Source organism: Thamnophis sirtalis, unplaced genomic scaffold (genome assembly GCF_051295495.1).
Source record: "Thamnophis sirtalis isolate CommonGarterSnake01/CBP01778 unplaced genomic scaffold, rThaSir2_p1.2 scaffold_7, whole genome shotgun sequence".
NCBI classification, from domain to species: Eukaryota; Metazoa; Chordata; class Lepidosauria; order Squamata; family Natricidae; genus Thamnophis; species Thamnophis sirtalis.
Window position 1 is genome coordinate 44862662 of NW_028261387.1, and position 27049 is coordinate 44889710.

General features: G+C 40.6%; 1 protein-coding gene across 5 annotated transcripts in view; it reads right to left on the reverse strand.

The window, feature by feature from the left end:
- Positions 1 to 27049, reverse strand: part of CELSR2 (cadherin EGF LAG seven-pass G-type receptor 2) — a 104577-nt gene that overhangs the window by 70327 nt on the left and 7201 nt on the right. For all 5 annotated transcript variants that reach the window (XM_087719879.1, XM_087719881.1, XM_087719878.1 and 2 more), the window contains exon 2: positions 1115 to 1759. In XM_087719879.1, the coding sequence (XP_087576005.1) occupies positions 1115 to 1759 (645 nt within the window). The remainder of the gene's footprint in view (positions 1 to 1114; positions 1760 to 27049) is intronic.

Genomic DNA, 27049 nt, shown 5'->3' on the forward strand with positions numbered 1-27049 from the left:
GGGGACACTGCAACAGTTGTAAGTGTGAAAAATGGTCAGAAGCAGAGGTGGTATTCAGCAGGTTCCTACCAGTTCTGGAGAACCGGTAACGGAAATTTTGAGTAGTTCAGAGAACTGGTAAATACCACCTCTGACTGGCTCTGCCCCCATCTATTCTCTGCCTCCCGAGTCCCAGCTAACCGGGAAGAAATGGGGATTTTGTAGTAACCTTCCCCTGGAGTGGGGAGGAATGGAGATTTTACAGTATCCTTCCCCTGCCATGCCACGCCGGCCACAGAACCGGTAGTAAAAAAAGTTGAATCCCACCCCTGGTCAGAAGTCATTTTTTCAGTGCTGTATTAACTTTGAATGGTTACTAAATGAAATGTTTGTAAGTCAAGGACTACCTGTATATATTTCCCACTAGACGTGTAAAACAGAAGTACTACACATGGCACCTATACCCAAAGAAATGTCTTGCATGAACATTTGTTCATATTTCTCAGATTCAGAATCCTAAAACAAACTTGATTAGCAGCTTAGGATAAAAGTTCAAAGAAGGCCATCTTTCAGGCTTTTATAGACTACAGCTGACTTCCTAGCACAAGATGTTCTGAGCTTTACTCTTAGCCCCTCGAACCTTCTGCTGTAAGAAATCGTTTATAGAAATAATGGGTGATTTTGTGTCTTCTAGGTGACAACTTCAACAAGTCTTCAACAGTACCAATCCTGCAACTTATGGCAGTTAGTCTTATATCTCAACAGCACCCAGTGGCCTTTTCTTAGTGATGGACATTGTCTAAAGATGATAGGAATTGTGGTTACCTAGGCCATGTTACTGGGAAAGTTTCAGATAGGCTGTTGGGCTGATAACCTTTCTATCTTCTCTTTCCAAGTTTGAAGCCTCTATCTTTCAGCATTGTAATCCCTCTTACTTAACAAGCATAAATTAATTACAAAAGTCATTTTGAACAATAAAAACACTCTTGGAGAAAATGATTGCAATGATTGCAGGTAGAATGTTGGCACTAGGGTTTATCAAGAGAACAAAGATAACAGCTTCCAATGATTACTAAGCGGCTCTCTTTTGAGGAATCTTCTCCCTTGGCTGATTTCCCCCCAAATCAATACTTACCAGTGTAGCCCTCTTGGCACTCACAAGTATATCCTCCTTCCCGGCTTTGGCAATGGCCATTATTTCCACAGGGATTGGAATAGCAAAGATCAATCTCAGTTTCACAATAATCACCAGTAAAACCCAGTGGGCAACGGCAACGCAGACCGTTGACAGGGTGGATAGGACGGAAAAGTATAGTGTTGGAGGAAATGAAGGGTGCTGAGCTGTCAAACTTCAACACCGAGACACAGCGCATATAATTCTCACAGGGTTCCCGCAAACAAATGTTATCATCAAAAGGCAAGACCTTCTGCTCCGTAATAGCAGTCAAGAGTGTCCGGTTGAGGTACAGTCGTTCTTGGAGATCTTCTGAAGGAATATAATGGCTGCCGTGGATTCTATCAGGCAATTGTACTGACAGACTAACATTCAGGATTTGGGCAGCCTGAACATCCGTGTCATTCTGGATGTTGAAAAGAACAACATGATCACGGGGAGCGGATAATACAGTTGCTACTCCTTCAAGAAAGAGAGCCAGCAGTGGTGAAAGGAAGCGTTCTTGGGACATGTTCTCCAGTCGCAAAGTGATACTGTTGGTCAGCATCTCATCTGTGATAATGGTCACCTGAAGCATGCACTGGGCAGCAACGCTGTGGATCCCATCTATAGAAAACAGGAGAGAATAATTAGTTTCAATGTGCACTGAAGGGTGAAGAAGAGAATGTAGAGATCATCTTGTAATATTCATATTATGTTTGGGGCAACAGTGCTTCTCTGTTATACAACAAGTGCATGGGTGAATGGAACTGACATCTGCTTTAGTTTTAAAAAGGCAGGCTGCATAACTGTACAGTATTGTATAAAACAGTGAAATACAATGGAAAGTATTTCACTATTCTCTTCAGTGTACAGTATAGTGTCTAAACCAAGACAATATAGTTAATATGACATAGGGCAATCTGGATGAAGTCTGTTTTATACACTACAACAGCAGAGTTGTAAAGGATCTTGGAGGTCTTCTAACCTCCTGCCTAGGCAGGAAACCCTATACCATTTCAGACAAATGGCTAGCCAACATCTTCTTAAAGACTTCCAGTGTTGGGGCATTCACAACTTCTGGAGGCAAGCTGTTCCACTGATTAATTGTTCTAACTGTCAGGAAATTTCTCCTCAGTTCTAAGTTGCTTCTCTCCTTGATTAGTTTCCACCCATTGCTTCTTGTTCTACCCTCTGGTGCTTTGGAGAATAGTTTGACTTCTTCTTCTTTGTGGCAACTCCTGAGATATCGGAACACTGCTATCATAGTCCTTCTTTTCATTAAACTAGACATATCCAGTTCCTGCAACTGTTCTTCATATGTTTTAGTCTCCAGTCCCCTAAACATCTTTGTTGCTCTTCTCTGCACTCTTTTTAGAGTCTCCACATCTTTTCTACATCGTGGCAACCAAAACTGAATGCAGTATTCCAAGTGTGGCCTTACCAAAGCCTTATAACGTGGTATTAACACTTCACGTGATCTTGATTCTATCCCTCTGTTTATGCAGCCTAGAACTGTGTTGGCTTTTTTGGCAGCTTCCAACACAGTTCTAGGCTGCATAAACAGAGGGATAGAATCAAGATCACATGAAGTTAATACCACTTTATAAGGCCTTGGTAAGGCCACACTTGGAATATTGCATTCAGTTTTTCAACCATGGAAGCTCATTTTGGAACTCTGAGCTACTCACTCTTTCTCAGTCCAACTCACTTGACAGGGTTGTTGTTGGGATAAGGGAATGCTACCTCCTTGAGCACCAGGAGAAAAGGTTGGATATAAATCAAATTAATAAGTAGATTTGTATTATCTTCTATAGATCTGTATTATAGCTATAGAAATATAACAGAGGTGGCTAACCCTTTTGACATAGAGTGCCAAAACTGGAGTGTATGTGTGTGCTAGTGCGCGCAGCAGAGCACTGAAACCCGGAAGAGATCAGTTGGCCGGGGCGCATGCACAGGGCAGCCAGCTGCACTTCCGGGTTCCATTGCGCACATGTGCACTGGCCAGCTGGTCTTCAAGCATGCTGGCAACAGAACCCGAAAGAGAGCATCTGGCTGCACACGCATGTGCGCCATCGCTAGATGTATGTCCAGGTTCCATCATGTGCATGTGTGAAGAACAGCTGGTCAGCACGCATGCACACTATGGAACCCGGAAGTGCAGCTGGCAAAGAGGGCATAGGTTCGCCATCACAGTACTATAGTATAGATTAAGCTGTCTGAATTCATCAAATATTTTATTCTACTTCTAATTACATGGATCACAGATTAGCAATGTGTCACCCTTTATCACTGACCATGGTGACTGGAACAGATGGACGTTCAACAACATTTGCAATCCCATATGTCACACATGCTTGATTTAGGTGATCATTTGAAACTAAAACCAACTCAAAACAATTTTCATCCTCCCCACTATAGGTGGGGCATGCCTGACTTCTAGATGACCTATTAATCATTGACTGGGACTGTATCATTCCCATCCTTATCCCCAGGTATTATTGTCTAGCTATAGTTGTACTGATTGCCACTTTCATCCATTTTGGTGAAACTAGATGAAGTACTATCAAATAGGCTTTGCTCACATCCAGTTTGGATTAGTGTAATATACCCTGTGTCAAGCTCTCACACAGCTTAGTAGGCAGAGTCTTTATAATTCCTCCTGTGCTATGTATTTGTTATGCAGAGATTCAAGGCATGTAGAAACAACTGCTAATTAAAAGTTTTATTGTTCTCTTTGTGAATGAAAAGCTTTATTCACTCGTTCATTCATACAAGTGTGCACATATACACTTATGCATACATACCTGCCCAACTCAAAGTCTAACTAGTTTAGAGTTCCAATAGAATCAAGATGGGATACCTATCATGCACAATGCTTTATTTATGTGATGGTCTAATGTTTTTTTATTTCTCATTCTCTTTTATAATTTTTTACAAGATTTGGTCTGTCTGAGCTTGGAACTCTTACCATGCCTCCTTCTCTGTGCCACATTGCCTCATCCAGTTCACTTCATGTGGGGAATCATCTTTTGTTTCAAAAAAATTCCTTCCTAAGTCTTCTTAAAGATCTGAACTCTGGCATTCGTCCAATGCAGAAATATAGTTTTTCCAGAACAAATGCTTCTGCCACTGAGGCTTGCACTGAGTGGACCCTTTATACACTCCATCTTTCATATATAAACATTCATCTCTTCACATAAATACATAGCATGAGAGAGATATCTTTGTGTTGCTGCATATCAATATATGCAGTCACAACACAGTAACATTGGAAACACTTTTAATCTACAGGATTCTTGTTCTCTACTTGTTATTCAGTTCGTCATTTTATTGAATTTTAACCATTCAATTTTCCAATTGAGCTACTGATTTAGAAATACAAACAAGTTGAACATTTTTAAAGTTGTATTAGGTAATTCATTTTATCAGGTAATGACTAACTAGTTTTCAATCTTATCACTTGAAGTTGGAGTAGTTGCAAATGAGGATGTCTACTTAGAAATTACAATGGTGAAAATCCATAGTTATGAGAAGACAAGAGACAGAAGACAAGCTTATTGGTCAAATTGAGCTTCCTTCACATTAAGGAAGATTTGAGGCATAGTCATTTTTCATTCTTATGGCAGAAGCAGATTTTCTACAAAATACAGAACTGATGCAACTGATATTCCCTCCTGCTGTAATACATTTAAAACAAGAAGAAAATCAAGATGGCAGATTCTTAAAGCAAGAAGAACCAATTACATCACTTCACTCGGAGGTGTGGGTTGCTATCTGTACTGTTTCCTTATTTACATTTGCAAGTTATTTGTATTTTTTTGAAAAATCAAGACACCTACTGCATCCTAACCTGGTCCTTGTCAGGTGTTTATTTGACTGCTACAGCCCCAGCTACCAAAGCTGAAAGGATACAGTCCCTTCAAGACTGTAATTCAATTATTTTCAGTTCAATTATCACCTCACTCTACTGCCTGTGTACAGACAAGGCATGGGCATGATATGCAACGAGATAGCAACACTCTTCATGTTTCTTGATTAGCTGCTAGAAATGAAAGATAAGAAAACAGGGAAAGCAATGGCAGGATGTCACATGTTATGTTGATTTGATATCAAGATAGAGACTTATATTCCTTGCAGTGTCACCTTATGGGATGCAACTTTTATTTTGTAAATTTTGACTGAACATCTAAACATCTTTTTTTTAAAGAAATATTGGCTACTAATGCATCCAAGGACTAACTTCACCTCATATTTTCATCTAGTATGTACAAATAATTTTCCATATACCACAGTGAAGAGCTGTGGTGGCACAGTGATTAGAATGCAGTACTGCAGGCTACTTTTGCTGATTGCTGGCTGCCAGCAGTTCGACAGTTTGATCCTCATTGGTTCAAGGTTGACTCAGCCTTCCATCCTTCCAAGGTCAGTAAAATGAGGGCCCAGATTGCTGGGGACAATATGCTGAATCTGTAAACCGCTTAGAAAGCGCTGTAAAGTACTATGAAGTAGTATATAAGTCTAATGCTATTGCTATATCCCAAGTGTCTCAAATTGAAGGTCTGCATAAACTTCCAAAACCCACGAGGTATATTTGTGCCTTTGAGATATTGTTGACTCCTGCCAATTGCCTAGACAAGTCCCTGCAATTTGACAGGGCTTGAAAATGGTTTCAGCCCTACCGATAGATGATCTGCCACCAGATAGATAAAAGTCTATTAGAAGTTTTAATTTGATTACTTCTTAATTTATACCTTCTATTTGCTTTAAGAGTTTAGGATTAAGCTAATCCACCAGGATATGAACAAAATACATACATACAAAGGAATGCACTAAGATCTCAAGAGTACTTATTCTGGATTATATTTAGGTTCATCTACTATATCCAAATAGAAGCGCAAACAAGAAAAGCGCCTGGGGGTGGGGGTTATATGCTTATTAAAGTATCCAGAAATTATGAACAAATCAAATGAAAAGTGAAGCACTGAAAATGATGCTATAGTAAAAATTAAAACAGGTTTTTCAGAGCAAACAAAAGCAGGAAGGAAGCTGGCCCTGGTTTCTGCCAGTAGTTTGGCTCAAGCAAAGGGAAAGAGGAGAAAGGAAACAAAAGAGCTGCATGGTCAGGAAGTAGCAGAAGAAACTTGTATCATCCTGTTGTTAGTCATAAGGGCAGATGGACACCTAGGGAAGATAGACAGGACATCAACACACATGCAGGAATAATAGTTCCATAGGCAGACACACACAGACACACAGAGGGGGGGGGGGGAGAGAGGGAGAGATACTGTTCAGCCAGGTCCAGAATGTTTCTGTGATATATGTGTGCAGTGCAATCTACACATGATTTGTGGCATTCACTTTTAAAATAATAAACGTGTACAATTTACAATGTCAACGAAATGTCACCACAATATAAGAAAAGGTGTTGAGACTCTAGAAAGAGTACAGAGAAACGCAACAAAGATGCTTAGGAGACTGAAGGCTAAAACATATGAGGAACAGGTACAGAAACAGGGTATGTCTAGTTTAATGAAAAGAAGGAGTATGAGTAACATGATAACAGTGTTCCAATATATTATTATTATTATTATTATTATTATTAATAATAATAATAATAATATATTATAATAATATATTATAATATTATATTATAATATTATATTATAAATATTATATTATAATATTATATTATTTTATTATAATAATAAAAAAATAATATCTAAGGAGCTGCCAGAAAGAAGAGGGAGTCAACCTATTCTCCAAAGCACCTGAAGGCAGGATAAGAAGCAATGGATGGAAACTAATCAAGGAGAGGAGCAACCTAGAACTAAGGAGAAATTAATGAGTGCCTCCAGAAGTTGTAGGTGCTCTAGCACTGGAAGTTTTTAAGAAGAGATTGGACTATCATTTGTCTGAAATGGTTTTCTGCTTGAGCAGGGGTTGGACTAGAAGACCTCCAACTTGCAATCCTGTTATTCTGTTACTCCACCATGCTCTTCCCCAAAAATACAAACGCTATATTTTGTAAAGAAAAATAGACGGTGTTCCTGGCAGTTACAGTTACTCCCAATTCACGTAATCTGTGTCTTTTTTCAGCATCTAATTTCTTCATGGTTGAGTCTTTTCTATTTGCTTCCATGATCAGTGGTGGGTTCCTACCAGTTGGGAGCAGTTCGCCCAAACCGATAATGGTTTGGTGGCCTGAGTCACTGGAACCGGAATGTGCGCAAAGCGCATGTGCAGTGTGCACACGAGCAAACTGACAGTAGTGTCTGCCGGAACCCACCCCTGATCATGATCATACAATACCCCACATAATAAAGTCAGTGCAATATAATTAGAATAAGAACTAGTACAAAAATTGAGTCAAAGGTCTGATGGAATCATGTTAATTCTATCTTCAAGCAAACAACCAAGCTTAGAGAGCACCAAGGATTCCACATTTTTAAACCATTCACTACCTGCATTTCTAAGAAATTATTCCCATATCCTGTTAAATCATAATGAATGCAAAGTCATTTGCTCTCCCTCTCACATGCACAGGCTCTTTCAACTCCAACTCACTGCTGGGTGGGGGATGTTTCCAGTCTGGTTTTGTTTGATTCACTTTGTTTTCTAGTATATGGAGCCACAAGAACAAAGAGTTGAACAAAGTGCCAGCTTCGTACTTACACAAAACAAGGAGAGGTGGCTATCCAAAATAGCTATTGCCTTGTCTTCCCTATGGCTGATTTTTTTTTAAATGGACGTAGTGCTCTAAACCTTATATTTCTTCCACCCATCCCCCAGCCATGAAAGAGGCTACAGCTGGTCCGTTCAGTCTTCCAGTTCAGACAAATGCTATCAATAATTAACTTTCTTAATCTGAGCAATGGTAGGAATCTACTGGTTGAGTAACTCCCAAGAGTCAGGAGTGGTAACATTCGCTGGCACCTGCACTTAGAAATTCCCTTAGGAAAGTGCCTTGGCCCCTCCTTCACTTTCAGTCAGAGATACTTAAGACATATTTCAAATCTAGTGCATATGTCCTAAACCCAACATACAAAGCAGAAGCCTTCAGTGCTGAAATTAGAAGCAGAATGGCAAAGGTGGATTGTAATCACAATGCATGAAATGCATGAAAGTTCCTTGCATAGACTCCCCAAGTTACTCCTTAGGGTTAGCAACCATTTGGGTTTTCAGACCTATATGCAAAATACCCCATACTATATATACTGATGTTCTCTTGCACTATAACACTATACATGTCTACTCAGAAGTAAATGCTGTTAAATTTATAAAAGCTGAATGACAGGTATACCTGTCTGTTTAAAAAAAACAGTCCAAAATCTACATTAAGGCAATGGGTAGGTTCACAGATCAAGCTTGAAAGAATTACCTAACTCTATTTTATTATTCAGTAAACCACAACTGACACATAACATTCTAAGGAACAAGCAAATGAATGGTTTAGTATGATGTGTGATGCAGGCAATATCTTTATTAGTTCCCATTAAAATGTCTCAAAAATTCTTTGAATTCATTATGGTAAACTTTAATTTGCTTTAATAAAGCTATTGGTCTAGTGTCCATTGAGTTCAAAGACACCTCCTAGTAAGTAAATTAATTAAATAGAAGACAGTCCTCTAATCCAACAACAGCACCTATATGGCAGAGGCTGTCTACCTGCCCATCCCGATCAGTATCTGAAGAGCAAACAGACCACTAACTGCAATCTTCCCAATCATGTTAAGATTAATACAATACAATAGCAGAGTTGGAAGGGACCTTGGAGGTCTTCTAGTTCAACCCCCTGCCTAGGTAGGAAACCCTATACTGTTTCAGACAAATAACTATCCAACATCTTCTTAAAGACTTCCAGTGTTGGGGCATTCACAACTTCTGGAGGCAGGCTGTTCCACTGATTAATTGTTTTAACTGTCAGGAAATTTCTCCTCAGTTCTAAGTTGCTTCTCTCCTTGATTAGTTTCCACCCATTGCTTCTTGTTCTACCCTCAGGTGCCTTAGAAAATAGTTTGACTTCCTCTTCTTTGTGGCAATCCCTGAGATATTGGAACACTGCTATCATGTCTCCCCTAGTCCTTCTTTTCATTAAACTAGACATACCCAGTTCCTGCAATCGTTCCTCATATGTTTCAGCCTCCAGTCCCCTAATCATCTTTGTTGCTCTTCTCTTCACTCTTTATAGAGTCTCCACATCTTTTCTACATTGTGGCGACCAAAACTGAATGCAGTATTCCAAGTGTGGCCTTACCAAGTAATTATAAATTGGTATTAACACTTCACTTGATTCAATCTCTCTGTTTATGCAGTCTAGAACTATGTTGGCTTTTTTGGCAGCTGCTGCACACTGCTGGCTCATATTTAAATGGTTGTCCACTAGGATATAATAATAATATTTCTATTTAAATTATAGTGTACTTGCAAATCTGTTTACCTCATTATATCTGCACAGTAAATGGACATAGAATTGCAACCATAGTTCAGGATTAAACAATGACTCAGATCTGCATTTACTAAACATTTCATCCAAAAATGAAAGATAATGCTGCATTCATTTCAATGAGGATAGGAATCCAGGGGCCTTGTAGAACTTCAGGGGTGGAAATGGCCACAGCCCCGATTCTACAATTAGGAGTGTGAGAATCCCCAAAAATGAAAGAATCCCTCTATTCAGTCAAAGAAAGGAATACAAAAGTTTATCTAGGCTCCCAGCTGATAATTATATGATGCTGTCCATAAAATCAATGTTTGGGTTCTGACAAGGGGGTCAAAGCACATTCCTCTGCCATGGGACAAAGACAAACACTCCCATGAATGTGGAATATGAATGCAGGTATAACCACTTAGCTAAAACCTGCCAGCAAAAATTCAAGAAGTAATGAAATTAAAGGGCAGAAGATACATGAAAAAGGCAGATTGTTATGTATAAGCCTGGATTTGGTATGGGGAAAAAATTATATGGAATTATTTTTTTGTTTATTTAAACAATATGGAATGCTGCAAAGCAAAATAATAGCCCCCAGAATTGTCTTTATTTCATAGAATACTTCTGAAATTTACCTGGGTCCTTAGAAAATAAAAATGCAGTCTAACTGGCAACTCTGTGCTTTTTTTGGAATTGTTCCCATCTATGCAGAAAGAAGACAAATAAAAGGAATGTGGTAGGAGGTATCCTGAGGCTGAAAGATATGGCAAGGAACATCCTCATCAAGCTGCCTTCTAATAAAATAGAAATGTAAATTTAAATACATCAACCACACCATGCTCAAAAACTGTAAGCATGCCATCTTGACTAAAAAGTTGAGGCACGTCCAAATTAAGTAGTCCACCTTAATGAGTTTGTTCATTTTGAAGGTGGCACCATACTTCACATAGTATTTTTAGCTTTAATAACAGTATTTTTGTTTCTGGATAGTTCAAACCTGATTCAGTTTCCACTTTAATAATTACATTCCAGATGGTTGCTGTATAGATGTCTGTTCCTAACCACTGTTTCCTCTTGTGACATGGGTGACTGGAGGTTAAACGTTTCAACTGTAGAACAAATGCAAAAACCTCACAACTTTACTATACTATATTGCTGCGTTCTCACAATGATTCCAAATGGACATAAATGTCATATGCTGAAGAACCCTTCGAAACATAGGATAAAGTCTCTAGATCTATGTTTCTCAGCAACTCAGCAATTGTATGATGTTACAACTTCAACTCTCAGAATTCTACGATTGGAAGTCTGCAAAAATTCTAAGATTTGACATTCATTCATTCATTCATTTATATGTTAAATTTATGTTCCACCAATCTTGCCATGGGGCTACTCCGGACAATATACAACAATAAGATGGGTGGGGGATGATAAAAAAATGTAAAAATAACAATAGTAAAGGAATGAAACAATAAAAATAAACAGTGGAAGTACAATAATACAAAACTAAAAAATATGAGCAGAGGGGGAGTATGAAATGGAGGGGGAACAGGTTCCCAGCAAGTTAAACTTTAATTTTAATTTTTAAATTTGCTAAGGTTGAGAAACTCTGGTCTAGACCAATATTACTTCTGAATTAGCTATACCATATCCAGACATTTTTCCTTTCTTTGCATCATTTCCAATTATTACAAAACTGAAACAGTCAAAACAAAACACTCTCCCCTTTGTCAGTGTTGAAAAACAGAAGGCTAAGGTTAAAGCATGGAAAGGAAATACTGGGATTTTGAAAGACTGGGATTAATCTGCCAAAGACTAAGCAGTGCCTAGAATACAAGAATATTGTTCAGATTCAGCTGTGTGGTAAAACATACCTGAGAGATCCCTGATCTATGATCAAGAGGCTATGCTTATTAAATTTCAGGGATGTCAAACTGGCGGCCTGCAGGCCAGATGCATCATGCATAGGCCACGCCCACCCCAGCTCCGTGAATGGGGGAAATGTCGCGAAACATCACGCAAGGGCAACATGATGCCATGAGCTTGACACCCGTGCTTCATAGGGACAGCACTCAACTAGTGCTGTTGAGTTCTGTCACTCAATTACTATGTAAAAAACGTATTTGGACCACAAATGTCTGCTTGAAGGTCAGTGAGATGTTCCAAGTTAGGGAGCAAAGTCCTTTCATCAGAAAACTACAAACTGGAAGCAGAGAAAATGACAGCAATACAATATGGGACCTTCAACACCCAATAAATGATGGAAGGATGAAATTAAATATTTTGCCTGGGTGCCTCATTGTAAAGATCACTCTGAGAAAAATCAGAAGTAGTACATGCATGGGTAAAAAATGGCATCATTCTTCCTATATATGAATATACTTTATCTCATCAATTTTGGCATATTTTATGGCATATTATAAACAGAGAAACAGAATCTACTAGAGACAACAAAGTTTTTTTCCCCTTTAGCTTTAAATACAGGTAGTCCCCGACTTACAACAGTCCATTTAGTGACTGTTCAAAGTTACTTTAAAAAGTGACTTAAGACTGTTTTTCATACTTACAGGATCCCTGTGGTCATGTTATCAAATTTCGGATTCTTGACAACTGATTCATATTTATGACCGTTGCAATGTCCCAGAGTTATGTGATCCCCTTTTGCAATCTTCTGACAAGCAAAGCCAATAGGGAAGCCAGATTCACTTAACAACAGTGCTACTAGCTTAACAACGGCAGTGATTCACTTAACAACTGTGGCAAGAAAAGTCATAAAATGGGGCAAAATTCACAAATGTTTCACTTAGCATCAGACATTTTGGGCTCAATTATGGTCGTAAGTCGAGGACTACCTGTAAGTACAGTATTGTAAAAGTCATTTCAAAGATCCGGAGTTTCATAAGACACCAAGAGTCTTTGGCCTTCAGGATTCTTATTGAAAATTACTGAAATTGAAATCCATCATATTTAGAACAGAAAATCAAACAACATAAGTCTTCGCTATTCCATATGCCAATTCCACTTGCTCTGTATATAAAGGATTCCTTTGTTTGTGGAAGCATCCCCCTTGTTTTACAATTGTATACACATGACCAACACTGCCTTTTAATAAGCAAATGCCACCAGTGAATTCTGTGGTGTGTAAACACTTCAACAATGTAATAACTATTCTGAGCAAAAGAGAATTAATTATAATGATCACACCTCCACCAATTGTAATTAAGCTCTATTGCCGTCTAAAATTAGTCTTCCTGAATTATTTGATAAATATTTCTGAATAGTTTAATGAACTTTCATTTTACGAGGTAGAAGAAATTGAAACATCTTTCCCAATACAGAACATGGCTCGCTGTTTGCTTTACAGTTTTCTAGTATGTCCTAGAAAGTGAACTGACATCCTTTCTGTTGAATGTATAATGTTCTTGGCCACACGGCCCACACAAGAGGGGGATGGTCACATGGGAAAAGCAAGGAATAATTAATGTTATTGCTGGTGACGGCTAACTATACACAGAAGTATTACTGCCTAAAGCCTTTGAACAAGGCAATTGTTTTTCACCTTCTCAGCTGACTGTGCATGGGGAACATCAAAGACAGATCCACAGTCAAAGTTTAATAATAGGTTTTATAGCAGTAACAATTGCCAAATATCAATTCGTGTTTCATATGCATCAGACTTTAAAAGAACAGCTAATATGACCCTGCCTGATTCTTTGGGTCTGTGTGCTCATTTTGCAGAGACACCATTCATTGCACTCAGATAACTTACTCACAGAAGCTTTGTGCTATTATGCGGTATAGGGTTTCCTGCCTAGGCAGGGGGTTGGACTAGAAGACCTCCAAGGTCCCTTCCAACTCTGCTACTGTATTGTATTGTATTGCTCATTCCTGAGACTGTAATATTTGGTCTGATACTCAGTCCCTGAAATATGTGAACAAGGGCTTCTTATCCTGCAACACACAACTAAGCATTTATCTCATCAAAGATCCTCGTGGTGCAGACAGTTAGTTTGTCTGCAAAAGTTACTTGGTCGCCTGCCTATGGGTCCTGTGTTCTGCTTAACCCCCCCCCCCCCAAGATTGCTCTCTGCTGAACTCTCTGCAGATGGAGACCCCGCTGCTGGGGAACAAAGGTGAATCTGAATTCTTCCCCACTATGTTACTCCTCCTTTCAGGGAAAGATTGCTGCTTCACTATCGCCTCAGCATCTCCATGGCAACAACTACTAACAAAGCATCTAGCAGAGCTGCACTTTTTCCCAGAGCCACAGAAAGCAAAAAAAAAAAAAAAAAAGGCATCATGGCAATGTTGTACTCCAACACATCCCATGTTCCTGACAAAGAGAAGGCACTTAGTTCAGAAACAGCAGGAGAACGGGAGGTCATTTGTCAACTGACACGGGAGCTCCATATGGGCCTGCGTGTTTAAGAAAAACATAGCGCTCTCAGAGCTCTCTCATTCTCAAATTGGAAATCTTTGGAGAACCATGGGGAGACTGATCAATCACACACTTCATCCCTAGATAGAATAGTGAATGATTTAATAGCTATGTCCCATCTGCACCCTTTGCCCTATCAAAGAAGTAACATGGAGATGTCACAGAGATCCATGGCATATGAAAAAGCTCAGGAGATCCATGACTGTGCTTGCTGGAATTAGCAGTAGCATTTAGAGTTATATACGCTTCACAGTGCTTTACAGCCCCCTCTAAGTGGTTTAGAGAGTCAGCATATTGCCCCCAACAATCTGGGTCCTCATTTTACCCTCCTCGGAAAGATGGAAGGCTGAGTCAACCTCGACTCTGGTGAGATTTGAACTGCCAAACTGTCGGTAGCCGGCAATCAGCAAAGTAGCTTGGAGTACTGCATTCTAACCACTGTGCCACCATGGTTCTTATTAGCCCAACATGCTCCCTCCACGATTGCGGGATCTTCGTCTGACACCAGACCAGAGATGGTATTCAGCAGGTTCTGACCAGTTCTGGAGAACCGGTAGCGGAAATTTTGAGTAGTTCAGAGAACTGGTAAATACCACCTCTGACTGGCCCCACCCTCATCTATTCTCTGCCTCCCGAGTCCCAGCTGATCGGGAGAAAATGGGGATTTTGCAGTACCTTCCCCTGGAGTGGGATGGGAATGGAGATTTTACAGTATCCTTGCCCTGCCATGCCCACCAAGCCATGGTTACCCAGCCATACCACATCCACCAAACCACACCCACAGAACCGGTAGTTAAAAAAATTGAATCCCATTGTATCAGACCATGCCTGAACAAATACCTCTGAAGACACAAGCCAGCCTGTCTAGATGAGGAAATGGTGGAATTGCTAATGTTACCTAGACTGCCAGATCTGTTAACCAGGGGCGAGGAGAAGAAAAAAGGGCTTAATCTCCTATTTGCTCAGACCCTCCTATTGCATAATAGCCATGAATTGCTACACCTCCGCAAGAACTATATTGCCTTTGGAAGAACAAGGAAGAAACAAACAAAAAGAAACATATTTATATATCTAGACCAACTTATCTTTGTACTGAAAAAATGCAGGTTAATGCAGCTGAATTTTGCTGTCAAGCAGACTAGTTAAACTGCAGGTCCTTAGCTACCTGAAGAATAAAGTACCGTATCAAATGTTTTAGCACTCAGAATAAATTCAGAATACAAACATGATGTACTGCAATGCTTTTCCTGATAATATGATCTCAAATATGTCTTCAACCTCAAAACAAAACAGGTGTGGTGTAGTGGTTAAGGCATCAAACTAGAAACTTCCAGTCCTATCTTGGGCACAAAACCAATTAGGTTTTCTTTCTTTCAGACTTAGGAAGGAGGCAACGGCAAATGGGTGAGGAGCGAAACGTCTTCAAAGAAAAAACAGAAAGTTCATTTGCCTCTTGAAAAAACACCTTTGGGTTGACATAAATGGCATATAAAAGTTTGGATTCTCTTTTACTTTTTAGGAAAGACAATGTTGTTAGGTGTACTTTCTCCCAATTATCAAATTTTATGAAGTCTAGAATGTTTTGGCAATGGCAAACCGAACTGCAGGGATGTGTCCACAAAGTCTCCAAGAATCAGACATGATTTAATGGAAGAGGAAAACCATCAAAATGGGATATCATGGAGATGATCCACATAATTAGTTTGCTCCACACAAGTATGAGCCATTGAAAATTTTTCAGGAGTAAGAATGCACAATGCCATCTCTACTTATCTCCTGCCCTCTATGAAGGCAACTCATCATTTTCCTGCTATGCATCAAATATAGTGCTTTGCAAGCAGCACTGGCTCAACTGTTGCTGTCCAGTTTGTCTCCTGCACCTCAATTCATTGTAGACAAAGAGAACCTCAAGCCATCACTGTGGCTAATGTGAAGGAAGGGGATGAAATCCAGGAACATTTATTTAAGCCACTTTTGTATCTCAACAGTTTTCACACAGGAGCTAGTGGCTACCATGTTGAAGAACCATTCAAAAGTTAAAGGGCTTTCCTGAGTTAAAATGAGTTTTTTAAAAACCCAGATGGGATAATTACCACCCGAGGATGCTGCAGAACCAGATTTCCCACATGGATAGGTGAATCATCCTTCTGTCTTTTAGACTCTTCGCATTAAGACTCAAATAGAAACTATGCACATTTACCGGTACTTAAATTCCCCCCATCTTCATGGGGATTGTTCAAATGATTTCAATCTATCAGGTCACTGATGTTTGTTACTTCAACTGCACCCATAGAAATGTCACAGAAACTTCCCTATGGCATCCTCTAATTTTATCAGGTGGACGACAAGATTCCCTGATAGCAAGACATCTGCTAATTTTATTCTTTACCATCTTCCATTTTATGCCTTTTGTGATTTGGGCTCAGCACTCAAGTTTCAATAGTTGTGCTCCTTTCTCTATGACAAGCAGCAAAAAGGATGTGTGAAGGTCATTTACCAAATGTTAGTTCTCAGCGAGTATCCAAACATTGGGCAAATGTGGGCCAAAGCAACCTAGCCAAATTCTATTCTACATAAGAATGGAAAATGAATGAGAATTATTTTCCATGTCTAAGTATTTCATTTCAAATTACAGGTAGTCCTCGAGTTGTTAAGGGAATCACTGCAGTCACTTAATGAGTCATTAAGTTAAGTAGCATGGTTGTTAAGTCAATCTTGCTTCCCCATTGACTTTGCTTGACAGAAGGTCACAAAAGGAAACCATATGATCACCTTATGGATGCTGGGTCCATCAGAAATATGAGTCAATTGCCAAGTGTCTGGGTTTTGATTATGTGACCATGGGGATACCGCAGTGGTCATAAGTGTGAAAAACAGTCATAAGTCACTTTTTTTAGTGCTATTGTAACTTTGAACAGTTACTAAATGAACTGTTGTAAGTCAAGGACTACTTGTACTTTAAAAGTGCAAGTAGTGTTTATGGGCATTGAAGCTCTTCAGATAAATATGATACTTTTGAAATATGTTTTTCATGCTTCCAGACCAGGAGTGTCAAACTGGGCCAGATCAGCATTGTAGTTCTCCTCTGCAGGCTAGTGGGACAGACGCCTCCAGCAGCACTCTACCGGGCCAAAACGGACTCTGCAGGGGCCTTGTTTTTGGTGCTGCTGGAGGCCGGGGAGCAGTGATGAAATTCATTTTTTTTTACTACCGGTTCTATGGGTGTGGCTTGGTTGGCGTGGCTTGGTGGGTAGGGGAAGGATACTGCAAAATCTCCATTTCCACCCTACTCTGGGGCCAGCCAGAGGTGGTATTTGCCATTTCTCTGAACTACTCAAAATTTCTGCTACCAGTTCTCCAGAACCTATCAGAACCTGCTGAATTTCACCCCTGCTGGGGAGGCTGAAAATGGGATCCCTGTGTCCCATTTTGGTCAACAGAGGTCCTTTGATATTCCCAGGCCAGATTTAAGCACCCTGCGGGCTGGAATCGGCCCACAGGCCTTGAGTTTGACACCCCTTTTCTAGACTAACCATTATTTTCCGCTAATAGTGCACATCAAGAAAATTTGCAGATGTGAGCCAAACTTTTGCATGCAGTATTTAAATATGCATCTAGAACAGATAACTCCCTTCCTTTAATTAAACCAGGAGCATTGAGTTCTTTTTGTATAGAAAAGCGAATGGAAATGACACCAGAAACCTCTCTGAAGTATTCTCTCTGACTCTAGACAAGCTGGTGATTGGGCTCTTCTGAATAGAAAATAACTATGAAAAGCTTCTCATTTGGATTGGGATCCATCATGAGCGCAAATCTCTTCCGGGCTGCATAGTATTTCTCAGAATTTTTCAGCTCTCAGTCTTTGGCTCTCAACTCTGCTTCTGATTGAACTCTAACAGCTGCCAATACTTAGTCGTGATGCAGTATACTATTGTTTCCCTCATGTGGATATAGATACAGAGATACAGAGAGAGAGACAGAGGCAGAGGCAGAGAGAGAGACAGAAAGAGGGAGGGAGGGAGGGAGGGAGAGAGAGGGGGGGGAATGAATCCTTTCCTTGTTCTCCATTAAGATCAGCAAACACTGTCCTCAGGAGTGCTAGTCAAACAGCTAAAGGGCTCTCCAATCTGAAGATTGCATGCCTCAGATATTCCAGGTAGGAGGGGCTGATAATCTCCTTTCTCCAGGTGGGCACTTTTATGCACAGTGTACTCTTGGCTTATTTGTTTGTGCCAGGTGAATAAATTACTGGAAAATATAAGGGTTTTGAGGGGCAGGTGATAGATGATTTAACACATGAGACATCTTGTAGAGGTGAGGATATGTGGGAAATTCAAGGCTGAGGAACGTAACAGCTGCAACGTGAATTTGGGTGGCATCAGCACAGAATTATAAAGGGGCACAATCATCTGCAGGCCTGAAGCCAAACTCCAACAGAAAAATTTGCATGTGGTTTTCTAACCGTTATTCATTGTTTGGTGAAGGGCAATAGCTGCTATGGCAACCTAGATTCCCTTATCAGGCAGTGAAGGAAAAAGCAGGCTTTTAGACTGAGGTCTAGATTAAAGCTTTGATTTGGAGGGAGAGCCAGCTCTCACCACAACCTATAAATCATTTCACACCTCAAAAAGAACCAATTTCCTCTTGGTTGCCTCTTTGGGCTTCCAATACCTCTTTTTGCCTGTTGAATTTCCACTGACAAGCTACAGAAAACTTTACCTCCCTCAAATTTATGGACAGAGGGATTCTGCAAAGTGTTCAAAATGGGCACACCTGAATAATGAATTAGCAGCAAAATTAAGACATCCTAACGTTTATAAATATCTATTCTCTATTTTCTTCCTAGCATTTTTCCTGAAAGTGCAGCGTTCACTCTTTGGGGGGGGGGGGAATCAACCAAGTTTTGATCCATTTGGTTATGACAAAAATTGATCGACTAACATGTCACTCAAGCCTGAATTCATGGCTGAGAGGGCAAAAAACTGGCCAAAAGTCACCCCATTAGCTTTATCAGAACTAGAGTTCACAGTCTGCTGGCGTCTTAACCACTAGAACAAACTGGCTCTCTGCCTCTATTCTATCACCTTTGTATGAATATGCTGCAGGCAGCATACATCATCTTTAATCCCAGAGTTTTAGTAACTTCGTGGTAAACTTAGATCTTTCAATCAAATTCTATTTTGCAGTTAGGATCTAATTTCCTAAATTGTAATTGACTTTACTGATGAAATGCATTATATCACCTTAATAAACCCTTTTCCTTAAATTATGAAGGTTGGTGTTATTCAGAAATAATAGGTCCATGTAAAGTGTTTGGCAGATTTGCTCTACAACTGGGGGATAACTGAATTTTGAAGTCTTCATTTTTTCCCCATTGTGCACCTTTAGAGGGCTGGTCTTCTACAGTACTACTAAGAAAATTATATATTATTAGCATTGTGCTGATAAATCAAATTGCAGGTCCTGTCTTGTAACTGTCTAAAGACCCTACAGTATGAGAATAGGGGTGACAGCCATTTGAGAAAAAAAACACTAGAAAAATAAAACACGATGTTTAGCAAGAGAGAGAGTTGCAGAATTTTGCCCAGACAACCAGGAATTAGGAATCCAAGTTTAAAAGGAGTCAGCAAAATCAATTAAGGTTGGTCCATAAATGTTTGATTTGGGACTGTGCAAGCATGAATGGCAACAGCAGCACTCATATGGAAGAAAACAAATTGTTATCCTTCTGAGTAAAATAATAGTTATGATACCAAGTCCAGTCAGGTAGGACTGGAAGCCAAACAGGGTAAGTTAAATATTAAACATCATTGGTTAAATATTGTTGACATAATGTCTCTGGAGTTTTTCAGTAATCCAGATCATGATTATCCCAAAGCTTCTCATCCAAGAAGTGAACCATCTTCAAAGAAAAACCAGAAAGTTCAGTTGCCTCTTGAAAAAGGCAACCCAACCTTTGGGTTGATATAATTGGCATATAAGAATTTGGATTCTCTTTTATTTTGTAGGAAAGACAATGTTGATAGGCATACTTTCTCTCAATTACCAAATTTTATGAAGTCTAGGATGTTTTATTTACTAAACTATACATTTACAACAGAAGAAACCAAGCCTCAAATTCTGTTTAGTGGCAATGACCCTCCAACCAAGATGAGATAGATGGAAACCTACTTTTCTGAACTCCACAAAACTTCAGCTGGGATAGCCTGTCTGGACATGCTAGACAGTATATTAATTCACTCTGATGCATAAAGCATACGGTTGCAGAGTAAAGGAAAAGCAGTTCCTACCTGAAGGACTGAACCTGTGAGGCTAGAGACCAATGGAACAGATGTCTCCAACTCTCAAGGCAAGGAAGAGAATAGCCAAAAGTCTATTTATTCCAAAGGAAGCATAAAATGGGATAGTGTAAGAAATCACATGATCTGAAGCAGGGTCTTGAACCTTTCTTCTTGTGTCATGATATGGGAATAAAATTTAGAAATAAATAGCATTAACACATCACAACCATCCCTCAAAGCCCAGCAACAGAAAGTTTTAAGAGAAAAATATAATTTGGAGACTGAGGAATAAAGGAAGAAAAGTTGGGAATACTGCTTAACAAAGCCCTTCCAAACATGTGCTCTGCACATGCTCACCAAAGAGGAAAAGCCATTATATGTATCCTTATTATAATAGAGGCCAATGCTAAAGAAGTAAAGCCAGACCATCTGGGTCAACTTAACAGTATCCAAAGTCAGAACTACCTTGCTAAAAATGGAAATGTTGACATGGTACCAAATCAGCATGCCGATTCACAATCTTATCACAATGATCCTGCCACTGTAGAAGTGGCAGAAACAGTCTGGCAAATGGATTAGGAAGGAGAGAACTTAATGCTAAAGAACTGCAGGAATGTTTAAGCAGATGCTGAACTCAGAATATATGTAATTGATGTAAACCTTCTAAAGCAGTGTTTCCCAACCTTCTCAACTTGAAGATGTCTGGACTTCAACTCCCAGAATTCCCCAGCCAGCGAACGCTGGCTGGGGAATTCTGGGAGTTGAGGTCCAGACATCTTCAAGTTGCCAAGGTTGGGAAACACTGTTCTAAAGATTCAATATTATTTGTTTGATCAATTGGTCCAAAGCAACGTACATATCTCCATGGGATGAAGGGAACGTATCTCCATGCGATGAAGGGAACCAGACTACGTATATGCTGAAATTATTAGTGCTGTGTTTATATCTATTCCTACAAAGATCAGAATCATGCAAGCATATCCTGTAACATTCTTTAGAAGCAAAAGTTAGACTTTAAAGCAGCAGGACGGGAAAAGTATTGATGCCTTTCAATTTTAGTGTTGGAGAAGACGGCCAAGATTATTGTGGGCAGCCAAGAAAGCAAACCAATGGATCATGAAATAGATCAACTCAGAGTTCTTACTCAAGACAAAAATGACCAGGTTCAAATTGTCCTACTTTTGATACATTATGTGAATGTCTAGCTCTCTGGAAAAGACTCTAATGCCGGGAAAGGTGAAAGGAAAGAGAAAAAGAAAGTAGTCAGCAGTAATGTGGAACGGATTCAGTTGCAGTGGCAATGACAACACCATTGGGAGACCTGAAATAACAGGATAGGGAGAGAGTGGTGTGGGGGGGGGGAATCTATCTATGTAGTCATCTATGTTTTTGACTAGGAGTCAAAAACAACCTGATCTTACATAATCAAGCAATCACCCAATCAGATCTTACTCTCATTCAGAGGAAAGTGGGGACATTTGCCATGGGACACAGTTTTCAATGGAAACAAGACTGTTGAAAAAAGCTCCTTTATGTTCCTCATTGAACATTAGCCAAGTAAACTGCTCCACAGTAAGTGATAACTCAAATGTTCTGCATGTGAATTATGTTGGAATGACAATGTCAATCTGGAAGCACAATACAAAAACACTACACTGCACCACTTCTTGAGCATATTCTTGAACTTTGATTCAAAACTCTCCGTTTCAGAGACGCAAACTATTGCTCAGATATTGACTAATCAGAGGTGGGTTGCTCCCAGTTCAGACCAGTTCAGGCAAACCGGTAGTGGTAACTGGGTGTGGGTCGCCGAACCAGTAGTGATGGCTGGCTGGCCACGTCCCCGAACCGACCCGCTTGTCTCGCCTTCGCCACGTGGATCCACAGAACTGCCTCCTTCTGCCTACACACAGATATGCATTCGTGCTAGCCTAGCCTCCTGCCCCTCCCCGCTGGCCAGTGTGTCCTGAAGCTGCTGGCATTGTAGCTTTCCTCCCCTCCCCTACTGCTTGGAGCTCCAGGCAGTGGGCAGCAGCAAGCTCCAAGTAGCAGGCAGGGCAGCGGGGGTGATCTCTCAGCATGTTTTCCATTGACAGGAAAAAAATGCTCAGGGGGATCCTCGCTCACCTTTTGCCAGCTGCCTAGAGCTCTAAGTGGTGGCAGGGAGACAGCGATGGTGGGTCGGTGGGGGTGAATTCTCAGCACTTTTTCCACTGGTGGGAAAAAATGCTGAGGGGAATCCTCACTCACCTTCCCGGCGCTTGGAATTCACTTCCATGCCGCCGCCCCCCCTACCTGGAGCTCCAAGTGGAAGAGGTCCTCAGCTGTTGCGAAGAAGCGGCGGCTCTAGGTGTGCCATGCCCGCTTCGTTAAGCGAGGTTTGTTAAGCGGTGTGTGTGTGTGTGTGTGTGTGTGTGTGTGTGTGTGTAGGGGGGGACACTGACCGTTCAGTGCTGAGGTAGAAGCAGTGATGATGGCAGGGAAAGCAAGGCTTCTTTGCCAGCCTCCCAGCTGGCAAAACATAAATTTTCATCGATTCGGTGGTTGTGGCTAGGTGGGAGGGCATGTGACTGAGTGGGCGTGGGCGTGATGATGTCAAATTGGCCACGCCCACTCAGTCACATGCCTCCCCACCTAGCCATGACCACAGAACCAGTAGTAAAAAATTTAAGAACCCACCACTGTGACTAATAGTAATTTATTTTCATTCTTGTCACATTACAGTACTGTACTCATATTCAAGGAAATTACAGATTGGCACAATCTTCTTTACAACTGGTGCAACTTAGAAACCTTTTGAACACTGGTATCTGAATGTACAGATTTTAAAAAAATACACATAGTCCTCGGCTTACGGTCACAATTGAGCCCAAAATTTATGTTGTTAAATGAGACAGTTGTTAAGTGAACCGAGGCAGTTGTTAAACTAGTAACTGGTTCTTAAGTGAATCTGGCTTGCCCATTGACTTTGCTTGTCAGAAGGTCACAAAAGGTGATCGTGTAACTTTGGGACACAGCAACAGTCATAAGGATGAACCAGTTGTCAAGCAGTCAAATTTTATTCACATGACCATAGGGATGCTGCAACAGTCATACGTGTCATAAGTAACAGTCATAAGTAACTTTTTTCAGTGCCATTGTAACTTCAAATGATCACTGAACGAATCGTTGTAATTCGTTTACCTTCAATGAAGTTAGTTTCACAAGACATTCCAATACACTTGCATAGAAAATACTGTTCACTTATAAAAGGAACTCCAATTTTTGATGGTTTATATTTCTTCAGCAGATATTGCTGGCAGAGATCTGCTCCTTTTAATTTTTCTTCTCTGCTATCTCACTACTAGAATCTATGAAATAGGAACTGGGTAATTTCTTTGCTTTGCATCTCACAATCTTCCACATCATAAATCAGTTCATTCCCAATACTAAAATTATATCATAGCCAGAAGATCCTTGAAAGGATAACTGATTAACCATTCCTCCATAGTCATTCCTCCAATTTAGAGGTGGCATTATAGTTATAAAGGTGGAACAGATGGTTTAAGTAAATTATCTAGGCCAACTCCCAACCACTATAGCAAGTTGCCTTAGACTGGAGGATTCTAGCAGTTGCCAAGCGTGCTCTAATATTTTCACATGCTAATCATATTCCTGGCACCCTTTAATTTATAGAAAATCCTATTTCATGGTTCAAAATACTTGAACAGACACAACTGTAAACCAATTCAATCTAAGAAAGTAGAAAGTCATTTGGCCAAGATTATAGGGACTGGCAAAAAAAAAATGACATGGGAAAAAATCTAATAGGATAGCATATAAAGAAAGTGACAGACCATGATTGGTAAGAAGCAAAATGTGGGAGAAAAAAACCCCTATTACTGACACCCAGAGGAAACCTTTACTGAATGGTCTACATCAGGGGTGTCAAACACAAGGCCCGCGGACCAGATCCAGCCCGCACGGTGCTTAAATCTGGCCCTTGGGGCCGGCCTGGAAATATCAAAGGACCAACCCGCTGTGCCTCTGCTGGCCCGAGGTCTCCATGTGGCCCGTTTTTGGCAAGCAGAGTGCTGCTGGATACTGGGGAGAGTTAAAGTGATGTGCAGGGGAGCCTCATGTGCCCCCCTCCCCCGCATCCCATTTTGGCCGGTAAAATGCTGCAGGAGGCTGTTCAAGCCAAATTATTTTGCTTCTTATCAAACCTAGCTACCTAGTTTCTTTCTCTCAGAACAAGCGAAAGTAAGTAAATAAAAATAAAACATGATGAAATTGTCCAGAGTTCATCATTTACATCAACTTGTGGGAACAATTAAATAAGCACCTTTAAGATAAATTAGGACTGCAACACTTGCATCTTGCTGGCTGAGAGATTCTAGGAGCAGGCAGCAATCCTAATAACGCAGAGGGTGTTAAAATGAAGAAACCTGACCAGTGGTGGGTTGCCAATTTTTTTAATACTGATTCGGGCGCGCTCCTGCACATGCACAGAAGAGTTTGGGTGGATGGGCGGAGCCTCCCGCTGTCACCCGCTGTCACCCATCCGGGCCAAACCAGCAGCAACCCACCCCTGAACCTGGCATAGCAGCACTGGTGGGTTGCAGGCAGTACACCCCGGTACACACGTACCGGTGCCTGCCCAGAGCATCGGGTACCATTCTGGTATGGTGCGCCAGAGGGCCCACCTGACTGCCCGAGCTTCTTACCTGTATTTGAGCTTTTCAGCGCAGAGCGCACAGCGCCTGCACAGCACTCAGCTGAGCAGCTGGAGCGTTGCGGAGGCATTGCAAGATGTAAGTACACAATTACGTGCTGCATGCGTTCATGTGGTGCACGCCAGGCCCCTTGCAACCATACCGGTTGCAACGGGATCCGGAACCCACCACTGCATAGCAGAATGGTAAAACCAGCAACTGGCTGTATTGGGATATAACAAATAAACCATAGGTTAATACTGCAAGCCAAAACTGCAACAAACAAGTACACAAACTGCCCTCATTCTTTTTATACTAACTGAAGGCTCTACAGACACAAAATGTGACTAGTTTTATGTATAATATGCTGAAACATGGCAATTTCAGAATACAGTTTATGAGTCTAGCTGTTATTTTGTCACTATCAGAATTCAGATTGACCATAATGTTTGTTTCTGATCACATGCTATATTGCAGCTAATATATACTGTAAACCTCCGATTTTTCAAGTACAGAGTGAATGGTGACTCTATGAATCCATGGTTCACTGTAGGAAGCTAAATTATGGTCCAAACAGACTCAACAATTGTAATCTAGGTGATAAAATTGTTCTAATAGAGAAAAGATCCTCTTGTATTCTCAGTGTTACATTAATAAGAGCAGTAAGATTTCAAAAGAATTATTTTGAAGTGTCCCTCTTGTACAGGTGAGCCATTTTGCACTATAGTATCCAATTTAGTGCATTATACTAACTTGCCCATCATTTTCTGAGCAAAAATCATTAATATTGGCTCTCTGCTCCTTTTGAGGAAAAAATAGGATTGCTCATACTGGTTTTATGAAATCTAAATTTACATCATAATGTTCAGTTGAAATACTATTTTAAAAATACCTTTATGTAATTTGAACATTCTGGATCTATTATGTTTACTTAGATCTTTCAAAACTCTGATCTTATTGCAATGTATTTTCAAATTATCTCCAACTTAATACTGTAAATTTTCAACTAATTAATTTCATTCCTTTCTGAATTATAGATATGGCCTTGATATATTTTCTCCCTACAGCTTATTTTTCCATTAGATGCCTTTCTATCAGCCAGAGTTAAGCACTGTCAGTGGCAACAGGTTTTGAGACATGGAAGCCAAACTCTCTGGAAACCACTGAGATGCCTACATCCCTCTATTGATGTGATGACGAACATATGGCAGGCGTGCCACAGGTGGCACGGGAGTCATTTCTGAGGGCACGTGAGGTGTTGCCCTGTCAGCTTCAGCGCGCATGCGCATTCAGAGAAGTCTCCTAAAGCCAGGGAAGGGCAACCAGGAAGTTCATTCCCGAACTTCCGGTTTGTGTGTTGAGCTGTTTTTCACCTGTCCCAGGCTCCTAGAAAGCCTCTGGAGCCTGAAGGAGGCAAAAACGGACCCTCCGGCCCACCGGAAGTCTGAAAAGGGGCCATTTCTGGCCTCTGGAAGCCTTGGGGAGGGGGTTGTCCATTTTCGCCCCCCAGGCTCCAAGAAAAACTTGCACGCATGTGCAGGGCAGCTGTGGGGGGGTCACACATGCATGCACAGGGGGCATGGCACAGGGAGCATTAAATTATGGGGGTGGGCACAGAAACGCAGTAGCACATGCGCAAGTGCTTTGGGCACCCAAGGCAAAAAAAGGTTCTCCATTACTGCTCTATTGCAACAAGATCCAAGTACATGAACCTACATTCATCAAATTTACACCTGGTTCTATTTCCTCTTCTTCTTTCTCCTCCTCTGTTATCTCCTGTATATTTTCCAGCATCTTTTTTACCTGCCATATGTAGAAACTGAAGTTGGGCTCAACATCATCATACAATCATTAGTGCAACAAACCATTACTAGAAAATGGTACAATGGAAAACCTATGACAGCTAGTCCTCAACTTACGACCTCGATTGAGCCCCAAATTTCTGTTGCTAAGCGAGACCTTTGTTAAGTGAATTTTGCCCCATTTTACGACCTTTTCTACCATAGTTGTTAAGTGAATCACTGCACTCATTAAGTTAGTCACACAGTTGTTAAGTAAACCTGGCTTCCT